Raw genomic sequence first — 16,283 nt, forward strand, 5'->3', positions numbered from 1 at the left:
CAAGTAACCAGTTATTCTACCAGAAGACAAGTGCTAAGGACTCTAAAACCAAAGTAGGCTTCTAGACAGAAGTAGTATCTTTTATTAGCAAGAAGCAGGTACACATGAGTAAAGTCTTTTAGACTGGAAAACTTGTTTATTTTTTTCAGTTATATCTGATAGCTAATAAAAACATTATTACCTACTGTCTATTTCCTTGACCACAATGGCTATAACAAAAATACCACTACAAACTAAAGACCTGCAAACCTTTCAATATGCGTAACATGCTTTAAAGACACTGACAACTTGACAAAGTAATTCTGAACTGATACCGTTACTACGTGTGAATTCACACATTCCCCTTCCTTCCAAACCTGAGAAAGAGACAGAGACGCATGCATTTTATATTTAGTATCACAGAAGCACAGAATCAGAATGAACCCCTTACCCTTCACTCAGGATTAATCATCAGTTCTCTAATGTAAATAGCCACATTACATATACGCCCTTTCATAGGATGATTAAAATTAGTAAAATAATGGTGTTCCACACACAATGCATGTAATAGTAGCAAAATATTTATATGAAAGCCAACTATTTTAAAATGAAAAGGACATAAGCGTTGCCTAAGACTTACACAATTACACAACACACCATCTCTCACGTGCCAGAGCCCTTTGGATTACAGTCAGAAATAGTTAATGTGTCTAGCTGAATGACAGATACATGCCCGCACATAAATCATACAGATGAACTGATAACTTCTTTGTTGCGTGCTGTTTTTCTTTGTTCTGTGTTCAAAGTTCACAACTTCTCTTAGAAAAAAAAGAAAAATCAACAGGTACATGTTAAACCGAGCATTTTATTTAATGATTGCTGTTAATGGCAAACACACTAGCATCTTGTCTCTGCTTTTACTTTTTAAAGCGTGAAGAGATTTTTCAATAGAATAGGAGGTTGCAACTTTGATCACGAAAAATTACTTTTTTCAGATAATTTCTGTCTGATTACTTTGAATAAGGGTCACTCCAGTTACGTCTGCAAATTTTACTTCAGACAGCAGTCTCAAGTTTTTACAGCAAGCAATAGTCTGAAATATTTTGTACCTATATTTTCCTGTAAATTGTATACCTATTAAAAATTCTGCAAAAAATACTACATGTGTACCAAGAAGTACACATGTATACTATCTAGTAACAAATTGAGTTTAATTTTTGCTTAAAAGGTCATCAACAGTGGTGAAAAGTGGTCAGAACTCCTAAGCAATATCTAATGCGCTTGACATTCTTACGGCCCCACATTTTTCCAGCTAAAAAAGCACCATTAAAAAAAAGTTACATTTATTTCAAGTATCATACAAATGGAAACTTTAAATAAGTTTAAGCACAAAACTTTAATTGTTTGCTTTGATAAAAACAGTTCTTGACAACCAAAGTATAGTTTAATAAAACTGAATCTGGCACAACAAACATGTAATTGACAAGCATGTACTTCTAACTCAAAATCTCAATAAAAGCACAGTAAGTTATTTCCCAAAAGTAAAATGTAATGTTATCAGTGTAAAAAATAAAACAAAAATATAAGTTGTTTGTAAATTGAAAGAAGAAACTACTATGATCTCTGACTATAACAACATTTTGCTGTTGGATACCACATAGGTTTCTGGAACTTCATTCCCTAATGAATGTAGCCACGGGGGGGGGAAATAAACCACAAAATTATTAGAATAAACTTCCCCTATTTGGTTTATTCCCCTAATAATCTCTTTGAGGAATAAAATCAAATTATTTTCCTATATTTTTATTTACAAATATTATTTACATTTTTCAGTTTCTTGCGATGCTGTTGTGAAATCCCCCTGAGAGTAAGGTGAGGATCTATAGCAATGATTGCTCATTAAAACCAGTAGAGGGAGCTCAAATTAATGTTTTTATTTATTACATTAAAGCACTATGTAATAGGGTAGATTTTGATGGTAAAGGTACATTTTAAACATTCAGTAAACATTTTGGCATTTAATTTAAGGTAACAGATTAACCTCTCTGATTGACATCGCTAACAACAGTATAGCAAAGAGTAAGTGGACGTAAATAACCTTTATTTCCACTTTAATTTGGGCAGACTAGCCTGTATTCCCTTCTCACTCAGATTCCAGCCACCTCCATCAGTCACTGTGTGACTCACTCCCAAGAACTTGTGTCATTTCCTCTACCTGTCAGGTACATGCAAGTATCCCAGTGGCATCAGTGTCTATGACGGGAAGCAAAGCTTTGCAAGCTTCTCCCAACTCTTGCTATAAAGGCACAGTACACAAATATGACCTGGGAACTCTTCAGTCCATGAGACATCTTTAGGTATTTTTAAGGGCAAATTGGCTTATACCTCTCTGTCCATTTTCAAGGGAGCCTAGCAAAGTTAACTCAGGGTCTGCAGCAAAGTTAACTCAGGGTCTGCTTTTGTCCCTTACTTCCACCCACATTGGAGCCTCACCCAGGTATTCTGCACTAAGTTCTTTCCGTGCTGCTTCCCAGATATAAAACACCATGTAAACTTACCAAAGTTTACATTTTTCCCTCCACGACCTTTCTTTTATATCATGTCCAATTCAACGCAAACTGCGAGTCCCTCAAGATGGGAGGTGCTTTTATTTTCTTTGTGCATATTCAGAGCTGTGCAACATGTCTTAAGGGATTCACAGGCTGCATTGGATTGGACATGATACGAAAGAATCTATTAGGTAAAGAAGTTTATATCAAACAGGATATATGATTGTTTCTTTATGTGCAATAAATAGCGTATCAATTTCTACCTAAGGTGCTCAAAGGTTTAGTGTAATAGAACTAGGAAATCACTGCAATGGACAGTGCTAAACAGGATTTAGAGGACAGTAGTTAGAGAGGTCTGGGATAAAGCATACAGTAAGATCCCTTCAAATAGCTATGAATCTCATAGAAATGGGGTTACCAGCATACAGAATGTCAAGTGTAAAGAAAAAAAATTATATGTTGGCAAGAACAGAGCCTACAGAATTGAGACAGAAGGAAGGTGTGTTTGAGTTTTATGCAAAGGAGATGAAGCCAACAGGAAAAAAAAAATTTAAAGAAGAGATTGAAATGTCAATGTTAATTAATAAACAACAAACCTCACCAAGTAAAAACCCATGAACAAGATGAGTAAGGACTCTACAAAAAATAGAAAGCGTGTCATAAAAGTCTAATAGGGCATTCAGTATTTACCTGTATGCTTACACTCTCAGAGCTTAAATAATAGTTCTGTAGAATACAGAATTTATTGAGCAGAATAAACAAATTAAGAAATAAAAGTATGCAAACAAGCACCGTGAGAAATACTCTTCAATATAATAATAAATAGTACTGTGCTATATAATAACCTTTTCATTAATCTCATGGCTTCTTTGATTGCACTGGACTTTTCTCTTTCTGTTTAGCAGCCTTCTCTTTTTTCAGCTGTAACAAACAAACAAAAACAAGGATATATCAATGTTTCAAGCATTCATTTGTAAGTGGACTAATAATGCAATATCGACCACCTATAACCAGTCACAAATATACCACAGTGATTTATGGGATAGAAAGTGCTACAGATCCTTCTTAGCCCAGTCTAACGGTGCTCACTTGTGTATCATGTGACAAAGGAGCACCTGCATAGCTCTGCAGCTCCTCCCTTATTCAAACCAGGGCTGCCTCTATCTCTGATAATGGCAATTTAGCAATTTACGTAGCCCTCAAGACCAAAGTGCCTCACGAATGTTCATGATTTTATCTTTATGTCAATGAAAGTTAAAGAAGTTTTATTACAGATGTATAACAGATACAGTTAGACTAACTAGCATACACAGTTTCACAATGGAAGTTTGTTGCTGAGATAGATGCTAAACCTGTACCTCAGTGCTCGTTGCTGACCCACAAAGTCATCCCTTCCTTTTAAAAAGTTTTTCTACACAAAGTTCTTACAGCACAGTATGATTTGCCAACACATGTACATTTAACTCTGCCATCTTGTAGTGAGACTAATTAATTAATTCAAACAAGAATAACATAACTGTTACTTTAGAAGCAACAGTTGTTTTCAAGTATCATTAGGTAAGAACGAAATACTATTTACAGCAACTATATAAAAAGCATGCATATCATAAGGTATCTTGTACCTATCAAATACGTAAGAAAAAAATAACAGAATGTTTTAAAATGTTTTTTGCTATAAAACAGTGTCAGAAGGAAGTAAGGCTCCCGTTCTGATTTGGGCACCTACAGATGAACACACTGCTCAGCAACCCTGTTGTTCATCTACGCAGCAATTATTTAAAAGCTTTTCCGTACTTGGAGGCCTGATATCAGCATCTGAAATTCCTACCTTTTGCAAAGAAAATAAAATCTTTCAGGTAAAAAGAAAAGCAATTTGGATTTAATAGTAATGCTTTTTTCCCCCACTATAAACTGATACTGTATTTGCAACCTCTTGTCACTTTAAGCTTTTATAACCCAGGTAGTTGTGCAACATTGCCTTGCAATTCATCAACAGTGAAGACATACTTCCAGCTGAGATGGTGGAGCTAAGGACAATGGGGGGAAAGAAGAGGTATTTCAGCATCTAAATAATGTATACTGTAGGGCATTTAATCAGTACAATCAGTGGAGTGGAGAAGGCACTTTGAGACGGTGATCCTGGTCATCTAAGAAAGATGCACCAAATTTAGCCCAACTACATAGATCTTCCTAAGCGAAAGAGTATGAGGAAGCTTTGTGTATGATGGCAGCAAATATACATGTTAAAGGGGATTTTTTGAGAGTCTATTTTGTTTGGGTTTTCTGTCACACGCATAGTAAAATATTTTGGTTTTCTGTAATGGAAGTTTAACTCAATAAAAATCTGCCCAGATAAAGCAAATACCATCCCAGACATGACTGGCCTCTAAAATCCTACAATACCATGTAATTGTATTGCAAAGCTCATTTTAAGAAGCTAATGTTTTCTCAGAAGGGGAACAAATAATAAAATGCATTTATGGCCCAGTTCAGTCATATGTTTATCTTTCTTAGCCATGCAATAAATCATCAAGCAATAAATGTGACGACTTACCCTTTCCTGATAACGTTTTTCAAAATAAGCCATGTCATCATCTTCTGAATGCCTTTCATGAGGAACTTGCATTGTAGCATTAGAACCACCTGAAGGAAAAGAACATTTATATGAATGATATTTGCTATTCCATTTGTTATGTTTTACATTTGGAAAAACACATTTAACAATGAGAATTCCCACCAGATGTAGTAAAAAACATTATAGGTAAGTAATAAACCCTAATAATTAGGACTAAAGAGTATAGGCTTGTAGTTAATATAAATAGCCTTAGAGGAGCTCATCAGTAATGTTAATTGCTAAATACGTATACTAAATGAGGGATATAAAATGAAACAAGTATAACTGACCCCTAATTCCATGCTGAAAAGACTTTCTGGCAGAAGGCAGTTTCACAGGATTGTAATGAGTGTGCGTGCGTGTGCATACATATGTGCATGTGTGTGTGTAAGTATATATATGTACTATGGATTTAGATATGTTGAACTTTTAGTAGGTATCAAAAAATTAAAAAACTGGTCCAATGAATAAGTGATACTATTGATGAGGCCAATATCAAATGCAAGGGAAAAAAAAGTTAAAAACCATACCATTACCAAAGTAACAAGCAATAGTAATACAGTTATTTTAAGCACTTAAAGTACAGGAACGTTGTACTAACTTTTTAGATAACTAGGCTTCAATATTCATTTTAATTTTCAACTTGATTTTACCCTTAAACATCCTTTAACTCATAAATGAAAATAATTAATTTTATATGATACATTTATAGTAATAAAACAATATTAATACACCACCTGTTATCGGTGAGCTGGTTTGAGCAGAAGTAGGTCCTTGAAATGCTTTTAGAAATGGATGATCCATGTTGGTAAGAGGAGATTCTAAAAATTCAGTGGAAGGAGCCCCTGTTAGAAAAATAAATTGATTGAAAACAATAATTAGTTTCACGAGATGTATTAAAAACATACATGATGGGGTCAAAACAAGGCTACAGATTCAAATCAACAACACTGAGTGCAGACCAAATAAACATGAGTTAAGAAAAACATTTCGGAGGATGGCTTCAAAAGAAATGAAAAAAATCTGGTTCTTTAGTTACAACTGCTATGCTATGGTTTCTGAACTTCAGACAGATCAAGGAAACCAGATTATAATTTTAAAAAGAAATAATAAAATGAGTACATGACAATAATAAATAAAGGAGTATTTCAGGATAAAATCAGTCCATTACTACATGATGCAGAACCACAGAGTAGCAGAGGTGTCAAGGCCCGCTAATGCGATGTCGAAGTTCTACAAATGACCTCTTTCTTTTTAAATGCTTAACAGTTATTAATTGAGGGTTTACTTAAGAAATCATTGTCCAATTCCAGTTGAAGTGTGCCTTACACTGGAAAAAAGAATCATATATCTAAGCTTGCTAGATGGCAAACTTTAAACTAATAACAAAGAAAATGGGACAATACAACAAAATTTAATTCCTATGGGGAGCAATTATCAAATGTGATTTTTCCCAGCAAGTTTCTGCAGGGAACCAGTTTTTGGCCCAGTGTTGTGACCTATAAAAAATACTGCCAGTAAAGTCTGCAGATGGCATAAAAAATGGTTGAATGGTAAAGAAGAAGGGTAAATCAGTTATGTAGAGCAATCTGGATTATTTGGTAGATAGGCACTTTTAGACAGCATGCATTTTAGTACACCTTATTGCAGAGTTCAGCATCCAAGAATAAACTATGCGAATTGTACTTACAACAGGAGGAGGAAAAATTGAATCCTAGAATCTATGAATTCTGAAAAAAATGTGGGAACTGTATAATCAAGGAAATCTCAGGGCAGTATTAGGGTAGAAGGATTAACATAGGTATAAAATTAATGTATTAAGGAAAAAACAGAAATTATAGAGGTCTTTCTAAAAGATATGCTGCAATTCAACCAGAAGCTACTAGGCTTAACACCAGAATTATCAACAAAACAGTTTTTCAAAGGATTTGCTCCAGGAAGTTGGACAAGACAGTCACAGTGGTCTCTTCAGACCTTAGGATCTCAGAAAATAAAAAAAAGTCTGTGTTTTTAAGTCCTACTCTTATTGATCCAGGTTGCCTCCCAACTTCTAAAGTCTATGTTGCATTATTACTTTCCAAAAATACCTAGTCTGACAATTGAAATTTCATTTTAGGTCAACTGCGCTTACCTATTCCACTGTCATCAAGTCTCATGTAGCCTTCTGCTAGTGAACTAAAACCAGTCAATCCTCCCATAGCAGCATAAGGTACATCCTGCCCCACAGGCCTTCCTTGGGCTAACCGCTCTTCTTTAGTTTCCACTACTGTTTCATGACCATATGTTGGCTGACCACATCCACAGGTAAAGCAGCTATGAAATCCTGAGCACTTGGAACCTAAATAAAACATAAATAGGTATTATGAATGAGATGATGACAGAATATATACTTCACAGCTGACAAAGCTGTTTCCCTAAATTGATCATGTCAAGAACTACAGAGTTCCTTCCCCACAAAAGCATCTAGTCAGACTTCCTATTTGGAAACTTGTATGTGACTCTGGCAAAGCAATCAGCTGTCATTGCTGGAGCCTTTTATAGTCTTTTTCATCATGATATGAAAATGCTTTATAAGACAGGAGAAAGGATGAATGTGGGGATTTGATCACGGGAACCACAAATCTGAATTCTATTCTTGGAGTCAGTCCTAGGGTGGGGCCAGCTATTATACTGACTATATATTTTGTTCTCACATTTGATGAGGGGAAATCAACAAGGTAGAGGCAATTTAGCTAACAACTTGTGAGTAAAATCCACTGCTCTAGGGACTGACAACAACAGTTATCACTCACCTTCCATGCCAAATTACTCCAGTTATTTCACAAAACGGGCAGAGAATCAGATGAGTCACAGCAGCACACAGTACCTGGATGGTAACCAGCAGGAGGATAGGTGTATTTGGGATACTGAATGGTTCTGTTGATAGGTGACAGGGTCTGACCCTTCAAAATTGCAATTCCTTTTGCAAGTTTGACATGGCGATTCAACATCTAACTCAAAAAAGTTACTTTTCTCCAAGTTCCTGCTATTTTTGCCTTCTCTTTAAAGCAAGAATACTAACTGATCTTGAAATACAACGAGGAGGAGGATACAAAACCAGAGTATTAGTATGGATGCTTGAATCTGGAAACACGGTTACATTCAAAACTTTCTCATTTTATTATTCAGTGATACAACCTCCTTTTAATTTTTGCTAATTTTCATCTTTGGTTCATACAGAATTCCCTAGACAGGAATTCTGAAATTATTATATGTGGCTCTCACAGTAATGCTGGCATTATGGAAAAAACAGAATCATGAAATAATTAAAAGTTAGAAGGGACCTCTGGAGGTCCTCTGGTCCAACTTCCTGCTGAAAGTAGAGCAAAATTAGAGTGGGATGCTAAGGATCTCATCCAGTCAAGTCCAGAATATCTCCAAGGATGGAGATTCCACAGCCTCTCTGAACAGCCTGTTCCAACATCTGACTTGTCTCAGGGTAAGCACTTCTTTCCCAGTATCTAATCAAAATTTCCTATGTTTCAGCTTGTATCCGTTGCCATTAGTAACACCCTTCTCTTTCCCTCCCCTCACCCCAAAATCAAAAAAAAAATCTGTCACTGGGTAGAGAAGACAAATTACCAGGAGTCTGTCAGGGTTATCTCCAAATCTCTACAGCAGATGTTAATGCTATATGGCCAGAATACTTCTAATCCCCATTTATGAACAAATCACATCATTTAGATGTCTTAAAAATTAGCAAAATGATCCTGGTAGTAAACAGTGACTGTAGTAACAGCAAAATAGGTTTGACATAGCAGTACCATTAGAATGGCTTCCAGGTTTTTTTAAGCGTATATAACCACTGGATATAGTTGATACAGTTATAAAAATGAGACACTCAGAAACAGAGTGAAGTGGTACATCTGTCACAACCAGCAGTAAGACTAAACATCATCAAAGCCCTACTGAAGCAATGATGTGAACAAGAAATTGAGGAATTGGTTTTGCAAGTTTCATTATTCAAATTACTTTATATTACAAATCTATTTATGACCTGCCTCCAATTCCTAGTTACAGTTCATTTTGCAGAGCAACACAGAAGATTTTGGGGGGGGGGAGGGTACTCCTCAGTAACATAACCCTCCCTTTCTATTCAGATACAGAATACAGTACATACAATAGATACAGTGAAACTGCAATATCGCATCAATTATAGAAAGATTACATCTCTAATTTACTTATTATATTAGATTTACACAATACTGAGTTAGACTAATACCAGTAAACTAAAATGATACAATTTCAGAAGTGAAGCAAGTCTTGGCATTCCTCTATATAATCTTTGCAACCCACAGAAGTGTCAGGTATTTTGAGAAACACTGGAAAAATTGCCATGAATAATGTAAACAATTATTAAAAACACTGTGTTCTAAGAGTTCAGTTTGAATGATCCAATTTGTTTTACAATTACACATTTAAGACTTTCTCACACATTAGTTGGAGCAAATTCTTGAAAGGCTGTCATATTTTATGTATTATTCTGTTGGATATTATTCTCTTTTCATCCAGCTAAAGCTGTTTATTATTTTTCTGTACAGATTAGACAAGCTTCATGAAAGAAATTTACTAACAGCACACAGAACTCTAACAAAAAAATTTTCAGTTTATGTAATTCCAGGTTTCAAAGAAAAACAACTTTATGTATTATTTAATGTCTATGGTTAATAATTACTGCTGTTTCAGTACAATAACCTTGACCAACTGAGGCAAAAAGCTTCTTAATTTAAAGAATGATTTTTCCCTCACAAACTTTTTGCTTGAAAACCCTTTGCATTTCTGGACACACAGCCAAAAAACAAGGTTTGGGATCCGCTTTTTTTAGAGTGTTAACAATAGCGCTATTTGGGAACAGAGTGCTGCTTCCTATTGAGTTGAGAAAAGATATAAAAATATGTTAACATTCTATTCAACTAGGCAATAGAAGATGGAAATTAACACCTCTCTCTCTCTCTCAAACTACCAAGTTCAAGTAGAAAAGTCATGTGCACGGACCAGTGAAAGTAAGAAACTGCAAACAGGGTGTTTTCATGCTGCCTAACTTTAGGTGGCTGGTCTCCATATGTTCCTAACCTAATCAATCAGAAAACTTATGCTCCTTTGAAGAATTTAGGGAAACTAAGGATGCTCTTCTAAACCTTCCAAAGCAAAAGGCCATGCCTTCCTTCCCATTTCTCATCCTTCCGCAAATGGCTAAAACAAAATCAATGACAAGTGCAGCACATACCTAATACTCTAGGCAGAATACAGATCCTTAAATGCAGACCTTAAATGTTATTCCTGTTAAGTATCTTGTAAGAAATGCTACAACCATATAAGCAACTTACAAGAGTTACATGAAAATCCAGGCGCTGCACTGTGCTGATCATCAAAATGTTTGCATCTACAACGAATGGGCTGTGTGCCATTTTGAGCAACATAGTGATAGGACTGGCACTGACAACAGTTTACTCTACAAGGCGCACAAATAGGACGATCTTTTGGAATCACTTCATAGTCCGTTTTGTGTTGTTTATATCTAAAACAGACAAAAGTAAATACTAACAGAGTTATAAAAGTCATTATCACAAGACTAACTGAAAAGCTTGTAATTTAGCTTACAAGTTCTGTATTGAAATACCTTTAATTATCTTAAGAATTAACAATTAATTTTCAATTAGATACACAATATCAGGTGCTTTTACATTCATACATTGTATGAACACCACAGATGCTGTATTTGGACAGCAGTATCAGTTTCTTTCTGGTCTACAATAGCTCACACCTTAAAGTTTAAGCTGAATTTACTGAAGACTACAAAATTTTACTGGTCTCAAAAAACTTGAGATTTGTATTTAAGAACATTTCTTATAATTTAAAGCCTAATTTTTAAAATTCTTTGACCCTACATTAACTTCCCGATACTGTACTGTAACATATCTGGAAATATTTTACATTTCTTTAATTTTTAAAAAATACACCCATGAGGAAGAAAAGAAAAGAATCCTACCGATGAGTACAAAAGCACTGTGTCTCTGGACCCACAAGTTTACAGTCCATGCCAGTTGGTGATCTCCAGCTCACATACAACCTGTTCTTTAACCGAATTGGTAATACTTTTCTTTTGTATTCTTCATATTCCTCAGGGGTAAAGAGCTTTCCTCCATCATCATCACCCACAATTCTGTAAGCATGTCATAACAAAACAAAAAAAAAAAAAGAACACAAAAGTTGGATTCCCAAGCTATTTTTACAAACAATACATAACAGCAAATCAGTAAACAATGCTAAAAATTGGAGACACATATTTAGGGGAACCATAACTGATTTTTAGACAAATTATTTGAATAATGCTCTTTTAATAAATTTGCTCTGATGTCTGAAAACTTTCTCAATGGGTGTTGTAAGAAAAAAGGAAATTAATTAATACAGCAAACTGTCAAGCTTCTTTTTACACTGCAGAAAAAGGACTTGCCATCAAAAGTTGTACAATCAGCTTGATCTCTGATTAGTCACTTCACCCATCTACACGTCTGTACTGCAGAGTTCTATCAGATTATCTAATCTGAGTCTAGTTTGAGTAAGAATATTCACCCAGGAGTAGGAAACAAACTGCTATCAAAGAAACAAACAATACCTCCAAGTTACCTTCCAGCTTGCAAGAAGACTATGTTAGTTTCTGTAAATTATTTTACTTGCAGCTGTATCCCACACCTCTGCCAGGCCCATTTGTTTAAAGTATCACCACATTCAAATTGAAAGTTACTGGACAGCTGGGACTCAATTGGAGCAACATTCAAACACTACATTTACATAGACAATTGAAGACAGTAAGTAAAAATCTGTAAAATATGATTTATACTTAATTGCAGCACATAACAATGCTGAAGGTTAGTTTAGCAATGCCTGTAAATATTTCAGTTACTATTTGTTGGGTGTATGAAAACATATCTAACATGAGTGATGCTCATCTATTCTGTGCATTTGTACATTATCAGTACTGTACAATACCAGATTAATATTTCAATATATTATTATTTGCATGCATCAGTGAAGCCGATACTTAGTCATCTTCACCGCTTGGAATCAATGCATAAATACTTACATAAGAAATAGGAGCATGTGCATCTTCAATGCTTTAATGAGGCTTTTTTAAGCCAAGTTTCTGAAGCTACATTAACACCACGTTTCAGTATAACAATTGAGTTCACGTTTATTTTTGCTTCAGGTAAACTCTTCAACAGGAGAGACAACTAGATGAGCAAAAATACTTCAGAGTACAAGGGGCACGCATTCATACACAACAAAATACCACAGAAGCTTGAATTTCTTGAAAAGTAATACAGTTGGCAGATTATCCTCTTACACCATTCCACAAAAACGTACACCCGCACGCGCAGGCAGGTATACAAACGGGCCTGAACGCGGGGAACGTGTTGTTTCACCCACAAGTTTCGCTTGATAGCCAACACTTAGAAAATGAGTTTTCACAGGCTGGGTATAAAGGACGTGCGTGCCAAAAGCTCGCCTCTGCCCCCCGGCTGTCTCAGGCCGATAAAAAGGAATTTTCTTCTCCTTGAAGAAAAAGCAGTCGGAGGCCGCCCCGCCACCCCGAGGCGGGTGTCTGGCCCCACGCCGCGGCACCCGGGCGGCCCTCACCTCCGGCACTCCGCGTACGCCGCCGCCGCCCCCTCCGCCCGCCGCGCCATGGCCCCGCCCCCGCGGCCGTTGGGCCGCGCGCGGGGGCGGGGTGCTCGGTGTGCATCGCCCCCGGCGGCCAGGCCCGAGGCGAGGGCAGCGGGCGCGGCAGAGCCGCTCTGCGCAGGGCAGCCCGCGCTGGGTGCCCCTGAAACGGCTCCTTCGCCATCCCGCTGTAGCAGGCCCAGTCCCAGGAAGGCCGAACCCCCTCCAGAGGCACCTTGTGGGTGCAGGGATACTTCCACAGTATCCTGGCGCGGTTGTGCTCTTTGCCCACAAAATGCCCCCCAGCCTCCCTGAGCTGAAAAGGCTGCGCTGCGTTCGCCCTGGAGGCATGAATGCGATGATCTCTCATTGCCCTTAGCCAACGCTGAGAAAGCTCAGCTAGCTGCACTGAGATCAGACCCGCGCACTGATGTGACAGCACTTCCACGCAATATGGTCTAGGTACACCTTGCTTTTCTCTGCTCTGGCAGTATATATTTGTTCAGCGTCTACATGTTAGCTCGGAGGTATGTGTTTTCAAAGGCACTTATATCAACCGTACTAACGCTATCGCTTGCAATCATTTGATCGCAGTAGTCAGGCAAATTTCTTTTTTTTTTTTTCTCCTTCTTCTGAATATAAACAGCAACTCTGCGGTGCTAAAACTATCTTCCTAAAAGGTGAGTGCACTGGCATCACTTCGGTCCCACTAGGAAAGGAGTGATTTGTTTGTGTCGGTAAGGCTTACTTAGGCCCTGTTTGCTGCCACAGTTCTGTTTAGCCTTTAATAAACAGCGTTAGTCACCAGTTCTAGTGAATTCCTTGCTCCAGACAACATACCTCCCTGTTTGCTCCTGACACTGCTATGCTGTGCGCTGTAAACAAGGAAAGGCCCTGGGCACGCACTGGGTACGAGAAACACTAACACATTCACACATGACTTTGCTTTCATTCCTTATTCAAACAATATAATAAAAGCTGACAGCATTATGCTGTGGATTGCCGGGTGTGGTTTGTAACTATGCTGATGAACCCAGCTGACTGCTGGTGACACGACTTCCCTCTGTTGTGGGTTACCAGATTGGTTTTGCAAAGTTTATAGGGAAGAGGTAATGTCTTTTATTAGACCAACTGCTACAACGGGAAATAAAAGGCAAGCTTTATGGCAAGCAAGCAAGCCTTTCTTCAGGTTTAGCTTTGGCATACAACTCCTGCTGCAGAAGAAAGTTTCTTCGGTTTTAGAGATGAATGAGCTGATGGCAAGGAGGCTAGTAAAAGAATATGCACTAATTCAAGTGTTAAATTTTTAAAATTCCAATGTCCAGTTTGTTAATTAGACAAAGTTTATACACTAAAAATGTTATCGCAGTTGTATGTTGCTTATTGAAAAGTGAAGCCTGAAAATGTGATTTTAGCAAAAACAACTGTTCTTCCACATTTTCACCCACTATTCCAAGTGGTTTTAATTTTCAGTTTGAATAAAAGGAGGTGACTTTGTGAACAAATTCATTCTAGATATTTACTTTGCAACAAACAGCTTAAATAATTAATATTCTGAGGCGGCTGCAAAGAACAAATCCAACAGTAGTGTAAAATGCAATGTATATTCTTTTAATTCTTAATGTTTAACATAATGCATTATTTGACTTGACTCATAACGTATAAATTTAACAACAACAAAAAAAAAACACATCTGGATTTCCCAACACCACCTGCCTACCCTTCATTTGTTTTTGTAGGTCTTGAATCTCCGGGTTACCTCAGCAGATGAATTTACACCTGCAGAGAGCTTTATTCCTAAAGAATTGAGGAATTTTTAGGGAATGTGAAGAAAAGATCTGGTCACAGGATGAAGGAACTCAACTGGAAAACTCCTCAGAACAGAGGCAGTCTCCGTCTTTGTATTTTAGAGAGAACGCAGAGCTGTTGATCCTAAAAAAGATCACTGTTGTTTACCTAGAGCAGCCTGACAACCTGTTTCATCTAGAACATGCAAGCTACCTCTTAAAAATCATAAATCTTATCTCAAGCACCCTGATGTTCTCTGCTACCTCTTCCCTTGTAAAATGTGTGTATAAAATTAAATGTATGCTTTCTTCACAGTTCAAGACAAAACGAGGCCAGCTTTGGTAAACCTTCATAAATGGAAGGTAGTTCTTAGATTGGCAACCTGCAGTTCCCATTCTGTCTCCACGTACCATAGACAGTGCCATCACATGGAAACAACTCCTCCACTGTGTTTAAAGGCTGTAGTAAATAGACCGTGGGCTGCTATTTATTTTACTTACCACACTATCTTTGTAAATTAACTGCTTTCTCTTGATACAAACATTTTGATCAGGCTTTACACATAGTGACTCTGAATATGTGAGCAAAAAAAGTAGTATTTTTTTTCTTAACTGAGCTTTAGCAAATGGATGTTTAAATTGTGCTCTGCAGGTTACCATAAGCTCTGAGCTTTCAGCCTGTCAGAACAAGAGCCAAGAGGGTAGGCTCCTTCCATGCAATAAAGTGGCAGATGCCTGTGCACAGAGGTCCAGCAATTCAAGGACCGATTCAAGGAGTAATTCACGCCCCAGATTGTTTTGCACTGGGCAAGCCACCAGCCACAGACCAGAAGGTGAAGAGAGGAGTCACAAGGACCAAGGCAGTGTTTTGCCAACGCTGCCCCCAGAGAGAAATGAAACAACGGGGAGGCTCTCAGGTTTCCAGCACTAAGTAAGATGATAAGGCATATGGTTTGGACATTTGTCGTGTGGCTGTGCCACGCATATAAGAAGGGCACATGGATGTTCTGTCGCTCTGAGATCTGAACCCAGAATAAGTCTCTCTTGAAGGCAGAAAAGACATGGGGGCAAGTCATTGCTGCAAACAACACATCTTCAAGGAAGCCAGCTGAGGAAAATAAACCATACAAAAATGACAGGATACTTTCTCCAGGGAAAGGAAAATTCCTCCTGTAGCCAAAGGTTTGGAAAAGAAACAGAGAAGGGGAAGGGAACCTTGGAAGCAGGAAAAGCAGCTCTGCAAACACAGAAATAGAACATACTGAAGAAAACAGCATTGAACAGGAGCTGCCCAAAAACTGGCAGTCCTTGAGGTGCCTTACCTGTATGTGTATGCAGGTTTTGCTGGTGCCAGAGATCCCAGATCTGCCAATAAAATGGAGAGAGAGTCCTGGCAAGCCTGGTTCACACAGAATGAGCAAAGCCTCTATGACATGGGTTTGGTGTACTTAATCTGAACAAAATCTTTGTTAAAAACAGTGCCATTAGATATCATTCAAGCTTAGAGAGCAGAGCCATGTCGCTGAATAAGGCTTTGGTGAGGGCTACAAGTGCCCATTAATATTAGATTACCTATACTTAAATATTCAGGGCTGTGAACCATCAGTGTGAAGATGTTGAGAGTAGGAAATGAAAAGTAATTTTTTGTGGGGC

General features: G+C 37.6%; 1 protein-coding gene across 3 annotated transcripts; it reads right to left on the reverse strand.

Moving 5' to 3' along the window:
* Window positions 1–109: 109 nt before the first annotated feature.
* On the reverse strand, window positions 110–12,877 carry FAM221A (family with sequence similarity 221 member A). Of its 3 annotated transcripts, none has more exons than XM_064506312.1 (8): window positions 12,820–12,877; window positions 11,171–11,344; window positions 10,509–10,699; window positions 7,274–7,480; window positions 5,880–5,987; window positions 5,083–5,171; window positions 3,374–3,449; window positions 110–792 (listed from the first exon to the last, which is right to left on the reverse strand). In XM_064506312.1, exons 1-7 carry the CDS (start codon window positions 12,867–12,869, stop codon window positions 3,387–3,389), a joined length of 882 nt encoding a protein of 293 aa, XP_064362382.1. In that variant the 5' UTR covers window positions 12,870–12,877; the 3' UTR covers window positions 110–792; window positions 3,374–3,386. The 3 variants fall into 3 exon arrangements, with proteins under 3 accessions (XP_064362382.1, XP_064362381.1, XP_025959494.1); XM_064506311.1 differs by having other exon boundaries at window positions 110–797; XM_026103709.2 differs by lacking the exon at window positions 12,820–12,877 and adding an exon at window positions 12,266–12,807 and having other exon boundaries at window positions 110–797.
* Between the last annotated feature and the right edge of the window lie 3,406 nt (window positions 12,878–16,283).

Source organism: Dromaius novaehollandiae, chromosome 2 (assembly GCF_036370855.1).
Source record: "Dromaius novaehollandiae isolate bDroNov1 chromosome 2, bDroNov1.hap1, whole genome shotgun sequence".
NCBI lineage: Eukaryota > Metazoa > Chordata > Aves > Casuariiformes > Dromaiidae > Dromaius > Dromaius novaehollandiae.